General features: G+C 40.3%; 2 protein-coding genes across 2 annotated transcripts; both read right to left on the bottom strand.

The window, feature by feature from the left end:
- Positions 1 to 4,590: 4,590 nt before the first annotated feature.
- On the bottom strand, positions 4,591 to 13,177 carry LOC126370281 (glutamate dehydrogenase, mitochondrial-like). The gene is made up of 11 exons (XM_050015111.1): positions 12,980 to 13,177; positions 12,458 to 12,581; positions 11,591 to 11,698; positions 10,725 to 10,817; positions 9,599 to 9,685; positions 8,891 to 9,057; positions 7,940 to 8,077; positions 6,244 to 6,405; positions 5,738 to 5,942; positions 5,375 to 5,517; positions 4,591 to 4,742 (listed from the first exon to the last, which is right to left on the bottom strand). Exons 1-11 carry the CDS (start codon positions 13,175 to 13,177, stop codon positions 4,626 to 4,628), a joined length of 1,542 nt encoding a protein of 513 aa, XP_049871068.1. The 3' UTR covers positions 4,591 to 4,625.
- A 521-nt stretch (positions 13,178 to 13,698) lies between these two features.
- LOC126370236 (phenylalanine--tRNA ligase alpha subunit) lies at positions 13,699 to 18,323 on the bottom strand. Its single transcript, XM_050015047.1, has 6 exons — positions 17,966 to 18,323; positions 17,142 to 17,496; positions 16,637 to 16,914; positions 15,906 to 16,046; positions 14,988 to 15,195; positions 13,699 to 13,970 (listed from the first exon to the last, which is right to left on the bottom strand). Exons 1-6 carry the CDS (start codon positions 18,236 to 18,238, stop codon positions 13,750 to 13,752), a joined length of 1,476 nt encoding a protein of 491 aa, XP_049871004.1. The 5' UTR covers positions 18,239 to 18,323; the 3' UTR covers positions 13,699 to 13,749.
- Between the last annotated feature and the right edge of the window lie 1,264 nt (positions 18,324 to 19,587).

Raw genomic sequence — 19,587 nt, 5'->3', positions numbered from 1 at the left:
AACACTTTATTGCACACGCAAGACATTTATAGGAGATAAACTTATTCTAAAATGGGTAAAAGCGGTGGAATATTTTGAGAAATTAAGTTGGTACTTTTGACAAGTTGCTTATTTGTTATGGGGGTACAGAGCTCTGGCGCTAATAGATGTTAGCTAAGTACACCATGTGCGCGTATGTGTGCGCTTACACGCACGGGATAAGTGGCCACACTGTGTATTGTGTCTGTGTAAGAACCGAGATTTTTGTATGGGCATACATTGTATGGGTATCTGGGCTGTGGCATGTATCAGACATATACCGCACCCGATACATGCCGGATTTTTTGAGAAGTCAACTCTGCGTCGATTTAACGTTTCGTGTCCATCAAACGCGTGCGATGCGACGCGACGTCACAACAAGGTGAAAATCTATACGACTTGATAGGAGGATCGCCTTTGCTCAGGCGAGTCCCTCGTAAATGACTCAAAATCGTTTCAAGTCGAATAGCAACGGGAGGCGCGTAGATAGGTAATTCCAACATAGCATTACGCTTGTACCCCCGAAGGGGTAGGCAGATGTATAGTATATCTACACCCACTAGGTACTCGCCAATCATGTTATGTCCCATGTAATAGGGAGCGAGCCTATTACCATTAACCGGCACAAATCCTGAAAACCACGTTATATGAATTCAAAATCATAAAGTCGAATTCAGTGCAAGTAGGTAGGTCAGTACAGGTAGTTCCTTTACAAAAACCTGTACATTGACCTAAGCGTCCTTATCATTACCCTTTTGTTTTGTTTTTTGTTTTTGTGACGTGACTTATTGTAGCGTTACCCAAAGGCTCAAAATAGCTTACAAATGTTGCATCGACTCACCCCAACCCACCTCCTTGGTAGTAGCGACTTCCGATTACATCCTTACAGGGATGGTGCAAAAACATACCTATTTTCGATCCATGCCAATCTATTCTAGGAGTTCGCTTACTGCAGTATATAACCACGGCTTTCTTCTAAACATATTTATTTATTGAATTAAAATAGGTATATAATTAAATAAAAAAATAATAATCGAAATAGACTATATATGAGGAGAAAACAATTAAAAAAACAGTAAACGATTTACAAAAAAATACATTTTATCGAAATACATTATATTCGAAGTACATTGTATTAATATATTTTTTTGTAGACAATCATTTTCAATTGTTCATCGAATACTTATGACAATTCCACTGGTCGAGAGCACATTGACCCTACATAAGCGCAATTGAAACTTGCTCCACGTTCGAAGGCACAATGACGTGGGTAAGGGGCAAAATGGCGGCTCTCACTAGAACGGACGGAATTTGGTTTTTCCTTCGTGTTATTAAAACCATTTAAAACTAATACACATTAAAAAACAATGATTTTATCCGGAAAGTATCTGTGTCGCGTCGACATGCTGTTTTTATTCTATTTTTAATATAGTCTTTTTTATACTTAATAAAATTGCCCAAACTGGCATTTTGTTACTTCTCGACAAGTAATTTACGGTAAGGAATTCAATACGGAAAAAACGATGATTACCATTTATTTTCTTTTATTTAATTTACAGTTTGGATTAATATTTTTATCATTTGATGATTATTAAATCATTCGTAGTCGGTTCTGTACCCTCGAGGCCTTACACTTCGTGGGTCACTTTGGAAACTGTAATTTTTTGCTACTAAAATAATTTGTGTCTTGTTGACAATAACAAAAGGTGCAAATCACATTCGTCAAAAATTTCAGATCCGTCAGTTAGCGACACCAGCGACAACTTGACCCCTAGCTGAGTGGCTGGTTGCCACCTTCCAGGCAAAACCGCGACGAAAATCGTGTTTCGGTATGATGCCTGGAGAAGCAGTTGTGCTACGCATGTGTGCCGATCACGCGCGCTGGTTGGCTATCGAACAGCGAAGAGGGATCCGAAGTACAGTGCTCTGCTGGTCGACCGCAGGTTATCGGGTTCTAATTTGTTAGCCAAACAGAGTATACCCACGGGAGCAACGTCGGATCACGACATCGTCTGAGAGGTTTAACCAAATCGGCCCTTCGTAGGTCAATAGCGATAAGCGTAAGAGGGAAAAAATCAACTACGCCGGCGGGGTAGTATCACTGCCCTAAAATGTTTGCTGTCGTGAGCTGATTACCTACGTCTATGCTAGAGTAATCGGATCGTTAGGATCGAAAATAACACACTTTTTTCCGTACCGTCCCTAAACGGTATGTAATCTTAAGTCGTACCTACTAGGGTCAAAGAAATGTAAAGCAATTTTTTTAGTTATTGGGCAATGGTCAATGTGTAGATTTTTATCGCGAAGGAACTACTATCGTGGCTCCCGTTGCTTTACGCATGAAACGATTTTGTACCATCTGCAGATGCAGATGGTGGATTTGAGAGGGATTCGAATGACCAAGAAGACCGCTGCATAGGTCATGATTGGACGGATGCAAGTAGTGTAGATTTTCACCTTGTTCTTAATAAATATTTTATTAAAACAGCAGCCAAACTATAAATAAAACAAAATTTGAATAATCAAGGGGAATATTTAATGCAATACATAATAAAGTTAGGGCTTATTATCACTTATCGAGCCTAGAGGCTGTCAAGTCTTTGGACCGACAAGATAGTATTTAAATTGACTCGCGCCTGAGAGCCCCGAGGAAATAATTTCTAAAAACTATCAATGGCTAAATATAGACTTAATTCGTAAAATAGATACCCTGTAAATTAGGCTCACAATTCGTGTATATTAAAACTAAAATTGATATAACGAGGGCACCGAGATCCTAACGGTATTCTATGTTCGTAATGCATGCTGATAAATTATAATGACATAAATGTCAAAAGATAGATCGACCTTTTTCTCAAATTAAAATGTATGTAGATTCAGTAGAATATTAGCTTTACTTTTATTATCACCTAGGTTACTTTTTAATACACAATAAGTACCTACTAAACACTGGAACATTTTTGGCAACGAAAAAGCTAACGCGCCAAAATACCGGCTTTTGCAAAATCGGTCGTTCATATGAACTAAAAAAAACCTGTAGGTACAAGAGCGGTCTTTTTCAACATGGTGAAAACCTTCAACAATACTGAACTAGCTTTATTCGCTGACGATGTAGCCATTTATTCTTCAATGGTCGAGCTATGATAACCGGGATTCTCCGACGCGCGGACGATGCCTTGGTTTCACTAAGAGAGAATCGAGGTAAACCCGGAGAAAAGTGCTGCAGTCTACTGTTCAAAATGCTATTAATAGCCATCAAGATGTTTACCAAGCCGATCCCCTGGAGCTGAGAGGAGCAAGTCAAAATATCTCGGCGTAGTCTTATAATAAAAACCACGAAATCACCTTCTTGAAAAATCACATGCGATGTGATTTTCGTAAACATAACCTCGCAACAGACAAGATAGTTTTTATCCGGGTCAAAATTTGTCGCGACTAGCATCCGTCTAATCATGAGCTATGCAGGGGCCTTCTATGCTCAGGCGAATCCTCAAATCCACCACTCGCACCTTTTGCCCTTATCGCTTTAAAACTCAAGCTTCTCGGACAACCCTCCCCTCTCTCCTTGGTCCGACGTTCGCAACTTAGCCTATCCTACCCGCAGCATCCTCACAGAAATTTAGCTAATTAGATCCCCGACAACCTGCGGTTGTTCAGCAGGGTATCGTGCTTCCGATCCCGCTAATCTCTGCGATAGCCAACCCAGAGCACTGTGATCGGCACATATGTATAGCACAACTGCTTGTCCAGGAGTCACGTCAAACACGACTTTTGTCGCTTGGTTTTGTCTGGAAGTAACGACTGAGGCCTGCCTCCGGTAAATATTTCGATCAATTAGAACCACCACAGGGGTCATGTATATAGTGTCGGTGTAAATAACAGAACCGAAAGCATGTCTAGTGATAAAAAATATTACTATTGTGTACTGGTTGTTTTTTTAAAACTGTAATTAAATAAAAAAAATGAATGGTAATCATTATTTTCCTATTGAATTTCAAACTGTAAGTTACTGATCGGATGGTAGTAAAACTGCTATTTTGATCATTTTAATAAAATAAAAAAAAACAATAAACGATTAACCAAAAATAATTATTGAAATTATAATTGTGTTGTGGTGGACAATAATTTCAATTGATTCCCGAACATGACAATTCCATTGGTCGAGAACTAGTACATTGACCCTACAAAAGCGCAAACTACACAGGCTCCACGTCCGAAGCCAGACTGACGTGGGTAAGGGGGCAACATGGCGGCCCTGACTAGAATGGACGGAACGCGCGCGAATTTTGATTTATTACTACATATTACACATTTTGAAAATGGAACAAATACAAGTTCTGGAAATGCAGTTTTGTTATTGTTCACAACCTGAGGACTTTCGTATTTTCGCCGTTTATAATTATATTTTTTTATTAGATACTTTGGATTTTTTTCTATGAAGGGAACAGTCAAGGGAAAAGTCATGATTAGAGCCTCAATTATCATATACTTATATGAATTTCATAAGTAAAGCTTTAAGATACAGGAAGGGATGAAAAAAATCGCAATCACCTTGCAATTTCCTCGGTGCCCCCTTAAGGAAGTTAATAAATAAGCTACCAGGGTATTTAGAACGCCAGGCCCTGTTCGTCGTACGTGGTGAATATCTTCTCTATGGCGGTGATGTATGCCGACGTCCGCAGGTCGACCCCAAGCTTGTGCTCTTTGCATGCACGCATCACGTTCTGATAAACATGGAAAGGTAATAACTAAACCCCCTTGACTCCAAGACGTGTCTCTTGTCATAGAATAAAGAATAATAAGTATTACGTAAAGAGCGGTAAGCCAAAGAATAAGGAATAATAGAGAGTAGAGCTGCCGTTCTACATACAGGCTGTTAGTGACATCGTAACGAAAACTTTGAGGGGTGATTGAGGCCATGATTCTGAGATGATATCAAGTGGAATTTTCCGTCGCAAAAGTATGGAATTGATATCAACTCAGAATCATGGTCTGAACCATCCCCCTCAGTATTCGTTACGGTGTCACTAACACCCATACCTACTTGTATGGCTACCGTATGTACTTGTGTGGGGTGTAAGTGACACCGTAACGAATACTGAGGGGGATGGTTCAGCTGATTATTCTGAGTTAATATCAAGTGGAATTTTTCATCGCAAAATTATAGAATTGAAAATAATAAAAAAAAAAAATCATGAATTTTGCGACGAAAAATTCCACTTGATATTAACTCAGAATCATGGTCTGAATCATCCCCCTGAGTATTCGTTACGACGTCACTAACGCCCTGTATATGTAGTAGGTATTCATTCTTATTCTATGGCCTGATGCATGTTTGGATGAAAACATTACTTACATGACAAGCTTTCGTCATGGAGTACTCCAAGCCAGAGTTGACGATGTGCTTCTCACTGGCTCCAGACATCATCGACTGGAACATGGGGGTTGGAGCGATGCGAGCGTCAATTTTCGATGCCTTCAGCGACTTCTCTACAGAGTCTGTTTAAACAAAACAAACATACCATCACGTCTGTATCCCTGTGTATAATACGTATGTATATGTATAGGTACCCACTCTACCTCCACCCATGTAATTAAGGAGTGAGCCAATTGCCATAAACCGCGCACAAATCTTGGAAACCACGCCTCGGATAGAAATAGGTGGAATTCTGTGGTATCAACTTTCCCGATATAAGTATGTTGTTTTATGTGTGCATACCTAGAAGAGCTGTATTGGAATCTCTCCAGAACTTGATGCTGAGCTTCCCGAAGCTAACGTGGTTGAGGTTCTTTAGGAACTCGAAGTAGGAGACGGTGACGCCGCCCGCGTTGGCCAGCAGGTCGGGCAACACCAGGATGTTCTTGCCTTGCAGCACCTTGTCGGCCGCGGGCACAGTCGGCCCGTTGGCGCCTTCCGCCACTATCTGCAACCACATACCAATACAAAATTTCGAATTACACATCATAACAATGCGCACATGGCAAACACAAAAATACAAAACAGAGAAATAGAAATAGTACAACAGACAGCCTTATTGCTAAGTAGCAGTCTCTTCCAGGCAATAGGAAGAGATAAAATATACGGGTATAACTTGAAATAAAAGTACGAGGTGTCTGCAGGAATCTGAGCCAATAAAGGAATAAAAACAGTATCAAAAGAGGTACATTTGTATAAAAGGTTGTGCTATCTCGCACAGTCTAAGTATTTCTAAAAAAATATGTTACCTTGCATTGGAGACTTTTGGCGATGTCGGCAGTCAAGGTCTTCTCCATAGCGGCGACGACTAAGATGTCATATTTCGAGAGTATGATATCCTTGTTACACTCTTTAGCGCCAGGGAAACCCTTGGCGCTGCCTTTGTTATCGTGTTTGTATTTCTGCAAACCCTGTGGATGATAAACAGGTTTAATCTTCTTCTCTCGTGTGGGTTGTGACATTAACGGCCTTATCAACCCTGGTGTCAGGGTTACTACACACATTACATTAGTTTAGCCAGGACCGACTGCTTTACGTGCTCGAAGCTCTACTTTCGGATAATCGGATGATCAGCCAAACTAGGGATCACAAAGTGATTTCTTTGATATGTATTTCAAACCCCATCAAGAATGAATTGACCCTAGGGGGTCGATAGCGATAAGCGCTTAATGAGGGAAATCGTCGACCACGTCGGCGGGGTCGGTATCGGGGTTATGAAGTGTTTGGTGTGGCGAGCTGATTGGCCGCCTCTATGGCTAGAGTAGGTAAGGCAGTACCTCACACCTAGCATGGAGACGTGGTCTTGGATGTATGAGAGGCTGTATACGTATACTGAACCCAACAAAAACATTTTTTATGTAAAATGTGCCAAGGCGAGATCATATACATCGCAATGTCAAAAAGTTATCAGATCTCATGTAAAGCCAAGCTTCTAACTCTACACGGGTTAACTATACAAACCCTAAGCGCTCTCGTGCCCGCAGATAGTGTAGGTATAATTTTTTGTTTTCATAATCAGTCGCAAGACATTTATTAGATTTGATGCATTGTTATTGAATTGTTAGAAGTAAAGCAACCAATGTCATTATCTTCCATTAGTTTTAATGCCCAAGAACATCCATTCTCTTGAGCCTCTTCACCCTGCTGCTGGTTTCCAACAGCATGGTTGCTAAGGGGTTTGGATGGTTGGTCAACCGTTCCATATGTCTTTTATTGTGCTTTTCATTTTCTTCTGCAATTGTTGGCCGTTCTAAGTGTTTGGAGTGGCGTAGCGAGGGTGGGGCGGAGGGGGCGGCAAAATGTCGCCGGTAAAGCAGGTTGAGATCTGATCTATTGATTCTGATCTATTCATTACATGTGTCAGACACACTATAATCATAGCTGGGCATTAACTCGTCGAGGTTTTTCTTGCAGCTTCTTTTCCCCGGCACAGGTTGTGAAAAGCTGCAGTAGTTTTAGGCGGATGAGACATTAGTTATGTAAAAATTGACGATTCAAAGTGTAACTATGTTACCTACTGAATAAAGATATTTTTGAATTTGAATAATTAAAGAAGTTAAGATTTCGAGTAACGGATTAACTTTAAAGTTAACTTAAAAATGTGTTAACGGACTCGTTAACTTCTGTCATTCAGTCTAAAAAAAACTTAAGAGCCACAAATCTTTAAAGAACAAAGCTCAAAATGTGGCTAGAAATGAAGTCGAATGACTCGTTAAATGATGCGGCATTCCTCGGGGACTACTACTTACTTTACTTTAAATAAATAAAACCTCATTGCCTGTGAAATTTAATTTTAATTAAGTACCTATAGAACGGGGCGGCAAAGCGGGTCTCCCGCCCCAGGCGCCGAGATAGCACGCTACGCCACTGGATGTTTGTGGATCTCTTGAGTTGCGGATAAACCAGGGAGCGCATGCGATGGTCTTTAATGATATAATAGCGAACCTTGATGTCGATGCCGTCGTTGTTGCACAGGGTGCAGTCGTACTCCAGGACGCCGATGATCTTGACGCCCTCCTGCTGCAGGTACACGGCTGCGTAGCTGCCCACGTTGCCGAATCCTTCCACCACAGCCGTCTTATTCTGCGGAATTATACAGGTGTTAGTGACATTGTTGGCTGTTTATATAATAAACCTTTGCCTAGTTATTTATAAGTAAATTGACATGTGTCAAGCTAATCTATGAGACTTCTGGATGGGCGTGGCCCGATTGTTGTAGAACCATATTTTCTAAGATTTATATTAATAAAAGCTCATATTATTCAAAGTAAATGCTTTTATTGTAACAGACATCCTAACGAAAACTTTGAGGAATGATTCAGGCCATGATTCTGAGTGGATATCAAGTGGAAATTTCCGTCGCAAAATTATGGAAAATTTTCATGAATTTAACGACAGGAAATTCTACTTGATATCAATTCAGAATCATGGCCTGAATCACCCTCCGTAGTATTCGTTACGATATCACTAACACCCTGTAGGTATAGGTACCATTTGTGAACCTACAGCATAGAATAAGAAATACTACGTATAGTAACAACTCTCCGCTCCCCACCAGCGGATACGCTAGGTTTACCTCGCCCCTCGGTCTTTAGTCTTCGTTCGTATGGCGTCAGACGTCACACTGTCACACATATAGATGCGCGTGTACGAAAACGTCAATGTGTAGTGTCTGTGTAAAACGAGGTTCTTTTGTATAGTGTCCGGGGTTTGCCTACAGTGTCAGTGAATATGGACATATGTCCTACTAGGCAAAATCACGTAAATTTCTCAACACATAACAAGCTTGATGGGGCAGTAGTATTCGTGGGTGTAATGTATTGAAATGTATGAGAGATGTCACACTGTGGGTACTTGTCACGCCGGCTGTGTCCAGAGCTTAAGTATGTACGATACCTTAAATCCAGGCTCCAGTGAAATAAGTTTCATGAAGTATTCATCGTGTATGAACACGCTGATGGTCATGAAGACGCCGCGGCCGGTGGCCGGCACGCGGCCGTGGATGCCGCCGCCGTTGATCGGCTTGCCCGTCACGCACGCCGCAGCATTCAGGTCATTGTATCCTTTAACACAATATTACATGTTGTGCGCGACACGACGCTCTGCGCGACTAGCGTCGCCCGCAGAGTGACGACGCGACTGGCGTCGCCCGCAGAGTGACGACGCGACTGGCGTCGCCCGCAGAGTGTCGACGTGACTGGCGTCGCCCGCAGAGAGAAGATTCTCCTACTTTCTAACTACGAGCGCTTTTTCACTAGCGCCCCGTTACGCCGGTTGTGTGTCAAGCTCTATGACAATATATTTATTAAAAATCGACTCCAAAAATCTGCATATTTAAGTCCGGAAGAAAAAAACGGACCATTAGGTTGGGTTTCCTTTCCATTTACTGAAGCGGAATACTTATATCTCGAGGAGAGGAGGTTCAACGATTACCTAGCCCATGACATCCCCATCCTCGGTATTCGTTACGATGTCATTTACACCCCGTATAAGTACGTACAGGTAGTGATATCAACTCAGAATCATGGTCTGAATCACCCCTCTAAGTTTTCGTTACCATGTCACCAAAACCCCGTATATGTACCTATACAATATATCGCTTACCTAAAGTCTTGATGTAGGTATCCACAATCCAAGACATCTCGCGACCAGAAGTGTTCACGTCGGGCGCTGGTACATCTATGCCCGCTCCTTAAATGATAATATAGTAGTAGTAGCAGGGGGGTTAAAAAGCCCACATCAAAGCAATTCATCTAAAAAAGCAATATTGCTATTCGACATTTGTTTGCATTGCGCACTTAATTTTATATGCGCAAATGTCAAATCGCAATATTGCTTTTTTAGATAAATTGCTTCGATGTGGCCTTATTACCCCCAGAACTCCTTCTATCGTAGATTTATAATACTATAAACAAATAGACTGTCATTCGCTTAAGGAGAGTTTCTAAAGTAGCGATCAAACCTTGTTGTTCCTTTGTTCTCACTAGTTCGATTAATTATCGATCGTCGAACTAGTGAGAATTATATGGTTGTTCAAATAAAGTGAAATATCAGTTGTACAGTATCGTTACACGCCGTTGTCCCTAGGTTTAAAGAAACCTTTATTCTCAATAATAATACAAATTCACTTACTTGAGAACTTAAAAACTAAGTATACGTACAAAAGCATTTTGAGGGTATATGATAAATAAGAGCTACAATGGTGCTAATTCCTGTAAATACCATCTAATTTTATTTTAAGTTATATCTGTCCTTTTCTTATCCGCCGAAAAGGAAAGGGACGGGTAATCGACAAGCATAAAATTTATGGAACACACGTCAATTTTAAGCACAAATCTAAACCAACCGTCTAAAAATTTTACGTCAGTCAATAACCCGACACATTAATTTACTCATTCTTCCTAAAATTAAGAGCTGTGAATCATCCGTCCCTTTCCTTTTCGACGGATACGAAAATGACGGATATAACCTAAAATAAAATTAGGCGGTGTCTGCAGGAATCGGGGCCAATAACACATTTTTTATTCGAATATGGCGTAGCTTGCATCACCAGTGTATTCTGAGTTGAGACATTGCGTTCGCAGCATATTAAATCACGCGGACACATTCCAATATAAACTGGTTGCCCGGTCCCTGGTGACAAGATGCGTCGCGGACACTTTTTTACAGAGTCTGTCTGTCTGTCTGTTGTCTATTTGTTATACGAGATCTATGCCACCGGCACGTTTACCTATATAGTTCTTCTTGGCAAGTTCCAAAGTGTATCGTCGTGTGATCCGCTGCAGCTCAGCCACTGAGAAATTCTTCGGATCGATGCATATGCCTGTGGTACCAAAGCAAATTATATTTGAAACGATTCTGTACTCAAACTATTCCATAGAAATGTGCCTTTGTATCTAGTCCTTCTCATTGGTCATACATAAAAATCAGGGCTTGAATAACCGAAAAAAAAAAATACAGAACAGTTACCCATATACGTACCTATAACGTCTTAACGGTTAGCGGTATGACGTCAAATGTTTAAACACCGCTATTTTCTACTAATACCAAAAAATAAAGATACCATTATATGACACTTTTTTGACGTGGCCTATTGTAGATTTGCCGCAAATGGCATTACCTAACTATTTAGTCGTACAAATGGGGAGCACTGAGGGCTTTCACCTGGGTTATTTTTAAGGATACTGAAATTATAAAAGTTATAATGAAGGTTTGATTTTTAGATCTAGCAACGTCCCGCATAAGGTTAGAGAACTGGCAACGTCGCGCTCGCGTTGTGATATTCAATAAGAATCACGAGCTGAATGGTCTCCCTCAGTATTCGTTACGGTGTAAACTATACCCTGTATAGTCGTCGTGTAAATAACCTGTCAGTGTCGTCGTAAGGCTGCGTTTTCATTGACGCGGAGCTGTGCGGAGATAAGCGGAGATGTGCAGGAATCGACCAATCACCGTGATGGAGAGAGTGACAAAGCATCTTCGTTTTCGCTCTTACGAACGCTGTGATTGGTCAAATCCGTAGAACTCCGCTCTTCTCCGCCCATCTCCGCGTCATTGGAAACCCGGCCTTACGGTTACCTAAGGAGCACAACAAACCTCCTTTGGACCCTCCGAAGGGGATGTTGGAACAGGCATTCTTGTACGTCATTAGCGCAGCCAGAGCTTTCACCTCGCTAAGGTCCACCGCGGTCGAGAATCTGATGCCTGCGAATAAACACACAGGGAATTAGTGACACCGCAAAGGATACTGAGGGGGATGATTCAGCTCATGATTACGAGTTGATATTATATGGAATTTAACCTCGTACAAGTACGTATGTCATATGAGCTGAATCATCCCCCTCAGTATTCGTTACGATGTCACTTATACCCCGTACAAGTGCGTAAAGGTAGCTGTACGGGTACGTATGGGTGTTAGTGACACGGCAATGAAACCTTTGTCGGATGATTCAAAAATTTATCCTGAGATAAATTCATAACTAATTTAATTAACAATTTTTACAAGTAATCAAAGACAATATCATTTTTTATTTGATTTGATTTTTGTCAACTTACAGCCACAGTTGATACGAACTCCTAAGATGGGCCCATTATAATCTTCTATCGTGTAGGTTGTGAGGTGGATTACCAACCTCAAAAACCCTGGTGTCAGACTTATTATATTGAGCCGCCAAAGACCCCTGACGTGGCTCATGTAATGACTAGATACATACTTGTATGAAGTAGTAACTGGGATCAACGGCTTAACGTGCCTTCCGAAGCATTTAATTTCCTAACCAAACAGAACCAACAAAGTGATTTTCGTGATATATCCCCACTGGGAATTGAACCCGGGACCTCCAGATCGTGAGCCCAACGCTCAACCACTGTACCACAGAGCCTCATTGTAATGGTCAAATATGTTAGAAAGGACATAGCCACTCCTTTTGGTTTGTGTTGCCAGTTGTCAATCAGATTACCTACCCCCTTTACAAGGCAGCCTGTGAACGCTGTGTTGCGAGCGGTAGGCCTCGATTATCTGATATTCGCCATTCTTACGCTGTAGAGGATATTCGAACTGGAGAGAACTGTTGCAGGATCCCATCACCTGCAATATTATAACAAAAAGTATTTAAATAATACCCACTCAGGGATATGAGACTCCTATCCCTCGGAGTTTTCTATCCCCGAGTTTAACGCGGTAAGAACCCGGCATTGTGTTTTAATTATGATAATAATCGCGGAAACCTCAAACAATGTAATAATAATAAGTATATCTTGCGATGAATTGCGATGTCCCATAATTAAACGATAAGTACATAAATTCTATACGTATAATGAGAGAGATAGGTAATATGTATTCTTTAATTTTGAACATTTGCAATTTAGCAAGGCTTCACTGGTAACTGGTTTACTAACAGGCCCCAAACCCTGATTAATTAAGGTTATTGTAAGCGAAATAAATATTATTATTATTATTAACTGGTAGTATAAAACTTGACGTACCTTCAAAATTCCGGACACCCTCTGCTGCCGCTTCTTGTCAGACATATGGGTGTGTTTCTTTAAGTATTCTACAAGCGCGGGTTCGCACACCGACACGGCATAGTGATAGTAATACTCCACCATTCTATAGAAACTCGGGTCGGGGTCAGAGGCAACCTTCTGTAGGTCAGCAGGGACTTCGTACCCCCTCACTGACATTTGCGTGGTCCCTCCTACGTTTTTAAATAAACTGTGTTTAATAACTCTAGTTAACAGACGCATGGTTACAAAAAACGGAAAAATGTTACAATTATAATTGAACTTGAAATATAGAAGAGCGTTGACAAGTGATTAATGTTCTATTTCGTAAATAGAACGTTCTTGATTATTTTGTCCGATAGGATTTTCTTTTTACTTTTGGCTGTATTTATGGGAACCAAAAAGATGTACTTAGGATGTACGGTAAAGAGGTTCACCATAAAGTAGATACGTAGGTACAATTACCTACGTATCTTCTTTATGGTGAACGTCTTTACCGATTTATTTCGATCGTTTTCTTTCCCTCCATTATACCTCCGTTATACAATGTTAATCAGCCTCACCGGGCCCAGCGGCATAGGTGTGTACGCACATAGCGTTTGTTGTATGTATTGGTCGGACTCCGCGTTTTTATTCGCGCCGCGGGCGATTGCGTAGATCACGCAGCTGAGACCAGTAACAAAATAAAACAAATCACAAAATTGAATTCAAACTGCATATATTTCAATAAATTATGTAAAGTAAGAACTTAATTACTTATCGAGCCTACAAATGGGGTTGTTTTCGACCATTTGCAGGTCAACTTTGGGTCCTACAAGGTCGCGTATGTTGTTGAGACCGTATTTGATCATGGTGGGGCGTTCCAGAGAGAGGCCCCACGCGATCACGTTCACGTCTGGGGGCAGGCCCATGGGGAGCAGCAGCTCTGGACGGAACAGTCCCGAGTTGCCGATCTCGATCCACTTGCCCAGACCTGCAATTGGAAATAAAATTTGTTCTGCAGTTGCTGTTACTATATTTAAGTGTATAATTACTGTTGCTGGCAACACAAGTATCATCATCATCAATTTAAGAGCCACGCTCTTTTCGGTGTAGCATTTTCCATTCCAGTCTATCAAAGGCCAATTCCTTGACTTCCCTATAAGACACGACGTTAACCTTTAATCTGTTCCATGTAAGCTCTTCTTGGTCTTCCCCTTCCTCTCTTTCCTTCTATGATGTACACAAGAACACAAGTATAAACATTTATAATTAATTAATAATATTTTTTACATGGCAATATTGTACCGAATTGAATGGCCGACGCCTTCCGCGAAAGTGTATTTACCAATTATAAAAATATAAATAAATAGTGACAAGGAACAAACTGGTGTTTTGCACTTGGAAGTAGAACCCTCGACCTCTCACCATCTACTACACCTACAGTCCACACACCAAGAGCCGAACAATTACATTTGATAAACTGTTCTCCTATATTATAAAAGTAGTAGGTACTAACGTAACCACTTGTACTACTTGTAGCGAGGACTGTACAGGATCGCAAAAAATGGAAAAGGAAATCATCCCGTTTTTGACCAGCAGATACATTATAAGAGGGTAGATTAGATTGGCTCGACCATTATAGACGGCGATACGGCTCACCACTTATCACTTTGGTCTAATAGAAAGCTCGGTGAGGTGGGGGTACTTAGTTCATCTTGCGATTAATGTACCCCTGACTACCCCAATTAGGATATAGTCGTAAGCTTATAATTAAAAAAATAACAAAAAAAAGGTTTTGCGACGGAAAATTCCTCATGATATTTACTCAGAATCATGTTCTGAATCATCCCCCTGAGTATTCGTTACGATGTCACTAACACCCTGTATAAGATTTAGTATAGTTTGAACACATGAACGTCGGAGTTGAAGCAGTCGCCGTAGCCGAAATCGGCTGGATCGCATCATTCATTCATTCATTCATTCATAGTTTGAATGTAAGGTGGCGTACCAGTGTGATAAGCGAAGATCTCCATGCTAGGCTCCGTGTAGGGGTTGTAGGCCGGCTTGAACTGCAGGCGCGTGAAGCCGAGCCGCTGGAAGAACTGGTCCAGCACGCTGATGAGGTCGGCCAGCGCCAGCCCGCGGCCCGCCACCACGCCCTCCACCTGGTGGAACTCAGCCAGGTGCGTCGCGTCCAGCGTCTCGTTGCGGAACACCTGATGGACATTGCCATTCTTTAGATGAATTGCTTCGATGTGGCCTTTTTAACCAGCCAGAGCGCTTATGGTTTTTAGTCACAGTCTACTGGAACAAAACCATAAAATATCTATTTTTCTACCACTGATGTGGGTTGTGAGATGGATTACCAGTCAGAAATCAGAATCATCTTTTCAACGTAATTATCATGGATAAATTGTTGAAGGTCAATGTAACATTTTTGAACTTACGTCATTTCGCAAGGTGTTATGGCTGAGGAGAAGAAATGACAAGAAACTGCAACAGCAACACATCTTTTAAAAACCAATGAGGATATAAGTACATTACAAGTTATTTAATAACTAGAGGAACACATTCACTACCAGACATTTTTATCATTTAGGTAGTCATTAATCTTATAATAAGCTTTTTTACATAAAGTAAGCTAATCTCATCAATCCTAGTGTCAGGGTTGTAATTGAGCCGCCAAAGGCACGTAAAAACTACGTATTTACATCAGTAATTTTAAACCGGAACCAATGGCTTAACCTGCTTTCCGAAGCACGGATCATCTTACTTTCGGACTATCGGGTGATCAGCCTGCAATGTCCTAACCAAACCAGGGCTCACAAAATGAATTTTATGATATGTTCACACTGGTATTCGAACCCGGGACCTCCTGATCGTGAGCCCAGCGCTCAACCACTACTATTATATAACATCATCATACCTTGTCTATACTGAAATACTTCTGCGGCGTGAACTCCTTCTGCTGCGCGAGGTGGTACAGCATGCGGGCGCTGACGGCCGTGGTGTGCGTGCGCAGGAGGTTCTTCTGCGCCTCTTCGATCTTCCAGTCATACCGGTAACCCTGCAACCATAAAAATATATTTTTTTAAATCTTACTTAACGGCTTACGGTTATTTAGACTAAAGGCAAAACTTGTATATAAATATTGTACTGTGTCTCTTAGAAATAACAATCCCTGAACAGCATGGTGTAGTGCTGTAATGGTGTTCATAATTCATAATCATAATTTGTTTGCAATAAAAATGGTATTACAGTTTGCAGATGGTTTGATGGTGGTTCTTTTGTAAAGTGATGACTTGAATCATTAAACGCTGTAAACTATGAGGCTGCCATAACGTGGCTCAAGCCTCGATAATAATAAGATTAAAAAAAAGTGGCAGTGGTTAGCGCGTTGGTAATGTTGGTATGCGTCACGTGAACGCACGCGCATGCTCGTAGCCGGCATAGACAAGCTTTGTAATAAACCCTCTCTCTTGCTCTTGGAGGCGAATAAAAAACGTAGAACACATTCAGTTGCATTTTGGGTATCATAAAAACTGTTAGAGGCATTGTGTTTTGTCTAACATGATGGACTATTATATGGGTGATTCAAACTTGGTATTATTTTAACTGTTCCAATATTAAAGAAAAATCTGAAACTTATCAACTTACCAGAGAACCGTAACCACCTTCACTGTGAACCTTCTTGACTCTCTCTAGGTAATCCATGGGGAACTCCGTACTACTAGCTGGAGAGGAAACGAAGAATGTGTCGTGTGCATCCCGGGCTGGGTGCTGTTGCGGCTGGAACAGAGCATCGAAGTTCCAGAAAGAGCTCTCCACATACAAATTTGTTGGCATCTCCTTGAAACCCATCTCTAAGAAGATCTCCCTGAACTCCGAACGGACTTTCAGAAGTGGGTGCAGGTGACCACTCTCTGGTGGTTGTCCTGTAAAATAGTAATAATTATAGGTTAGGTTCTTTAACACCTCTCACGTTGCTCTAACAGAAAGGTTGGTGAGGTGTGAGTAGTTAGTTCATTAGGTTTACCTGTGACTATCCTATCCCAACATGCTTTGATAATGTGTCAAAAGCAAGTTTTGAAAGACTCCTAAGTGACGTAAAACAAAAAAGATTATTCTAATTAGGCATGTCAATAAAAATATATTTACAAACCTAATGCATCAAAGTTATAAGGTTTGAATTGCAAAGTCTTCCATGACCCTGTCAACAACATTTCACTTGTTAAATCGGTTTCTAGTTTCTTGATTGTCGTGGAGAATTGTGGCCCTTTCGTTAAGATGAAGCTTTTGATTGTTATTTCTTGTACCAACTTCCGTTTTTTGTAATCATTACGCACATTCGTTGTTAAGTTGTCTATGCCTTTTTTTATTTCATTAAGGTGATCTTGTACAGTATCTGTGATGGTGTCAACTTTCTTCTTGACAATAGGTGCTCCCCCTGATTTCTCTATTTGGATCCATCCTGCTGACATTGCTTTACTGAAGCCAACTTTTGCATTCGGTCCAGACTGAAAATTAAAATGTTTACCACTGTAAGGTATTAAGTAAAACATAGGTATGAAAAGAAGATATAAAAAATGTGAATATAAATCATCACATTATCGTTCATTTAAGAGCCACACTCTTGTCGATGTTCCATTCACCGTGCTACTTTTTTAGGAAAAAATAGGGCAGTGGTTTCCCTCTTACCTTCCACCCAGATGGCGCCCAGAGTAGTCTATTTTAATGCCGTACTGACAGTTGCTGCTGTAATGTGGCAAGCATTATGTGCATCTCTGCGCTGGGCACATTCAGGTGCGGGGAATTATTCAGATTCAGTTAAATACTATTGCATCAGCAGTCGTCTAAGATATTTTATTTGGTAATTTTGATTGAAACTATACAAACAAAAACCGCAGTATTTTACCAACTAGGTATTCTATCGAAAATTAGTGATAATAAAAAAATCTTATCGAAAAATGGAGGTTATCAATTTACCTTCATAAGTTCGGCCTGTGTTATCCCAGCATCAGGCACGCTCCTGTATAACACTGCTTCATGGCTGCCCTTCTCTGCCACCAACTGTCCTTCCTCCGTAAGGTCCCATTTTGTACTTTTTACGGCTTCCGATATTACCATGTCCAGGGCCTCCAAACTTTTCACCGCCCCTACTATTTTCTGATGGTCTTCATTGAATTCTCTCGCCAGCACTAAAGTTTCCACTTTATCAGTTTTGTCTAAGTAATGCAAAATCCTTTCGGTTAATTCCATTTTAATAAATAATTTATTTTTATACGATTGAAAATAGGTTAGCTCCACGAAACACTATCACTAGTTTTTCATAAAACTTCTTATCAATAATAAAAGTAATAGAAAGAGATTGTTGACACGAGGCTATTTAATAAGCTATCTCTATTGTTCTAATGATACTGCGCAAAAACTAAGCGAAATAAGCAAAACGTCAGTCTTCATATCGGCTCAAAGACCTTGTATAGAATAGACGGATAATATTTTAGAGTGACGATCAAACTATCACAGCTCTCTTTCTTCCCTATGGCAACAATCTCTGTGGAAAAAAGAAACAAACATAGACAAACACCGCTGTCTAGAACGTCAGTGTTTACCGTTTTGAGATGTTGTGGTAGTCAGCTGGATACCAAACCTGCCGTTAGTTTTTTGGTGTTTTGGGACATTATTTTAACTTTTTATATAAACAATCTGTGAAATAGTTATTCATTATGAACCATGGCTTGCGTAGCTATTGGTTGTGAGAGTAGAATGGGTGTTATAATGGAGAACGATCAAACAATGTCTCACCATGGGTAAGTTATCGACCACATAATACATGTTTGTGTGCAAGAAATACATTACCTGGTCTGGTTTTTGTAAAGTTTATTGAGCCCTTAACACGATGCAGACGCATATTTTCAGCAAAGCCGTCACATTTGTACAAATAATTGATTTCACATTTTACGTTAATCAGCTTTGACAGATCATGTACCCAAAGTATTATAAGTAGTGTTGTCCTTTGATATCGATAACATAATATTATGTTTGAATGTAACATCTACATGTTGCGTTATTCTATTCACGTTTAATTTATTTTTCGACCTGTTTCCGATTTGGATGAAGATTACATAAAGATATTGTATTTTCCAGATTTCCTAAATATCCTAATTTACGAAACAAGAAATTAAGAAACAATTAGATTCAGACCATGAAACGAGATAATTCTCTCTTCTGAAGGACGCCTTCTCCTTATTTAAGCCTGTGCTAATTACATTTCGATGTATCTTGCTTTCTATCGAGCAGGATACCAAACAAAAATATTACATAGAGATGCAGTACCAACAATATTCACTCACATATCTCACATAAGGTGAGTTTAAGTTTAGTTATAAGTTTATAGATAAATTTGCAGCTATTTCGTTTTTGTATTCTACATTAGCATGGAAAAAATATTTCAATACAATACAAATATTCTCTATTGCACAAAATAATTAGTATGAATAACTATTTTGGTAATTACCTGTGATTATCCCTTCTATAAATAATTAGTATGAATAACTATTTTTGTAATTACCTGTGATTATTCCTTCTATGTGCAATGTGTAAACATG

The sequence above is a fragment of the Pectinophora gossypiella genome, chromosome 10 (genome assembly GCF_024362695.1).
Source record: "Pectinophora gossypiella chromosome 10, ilPecGoss1.1, whole genome shotgun sequence".
NCBI lineage: Eukaryota > Metazoa > Arthropoda > Insecta > Lepidoptera > Gelechiidae > Pectinophora > Pectinophora gossypiella.
The sequence above is the reverse complement of the archived record's forward strand: the minus strand, read 5'-3'. Positions and strand labels throughout refer to the sequence as shown.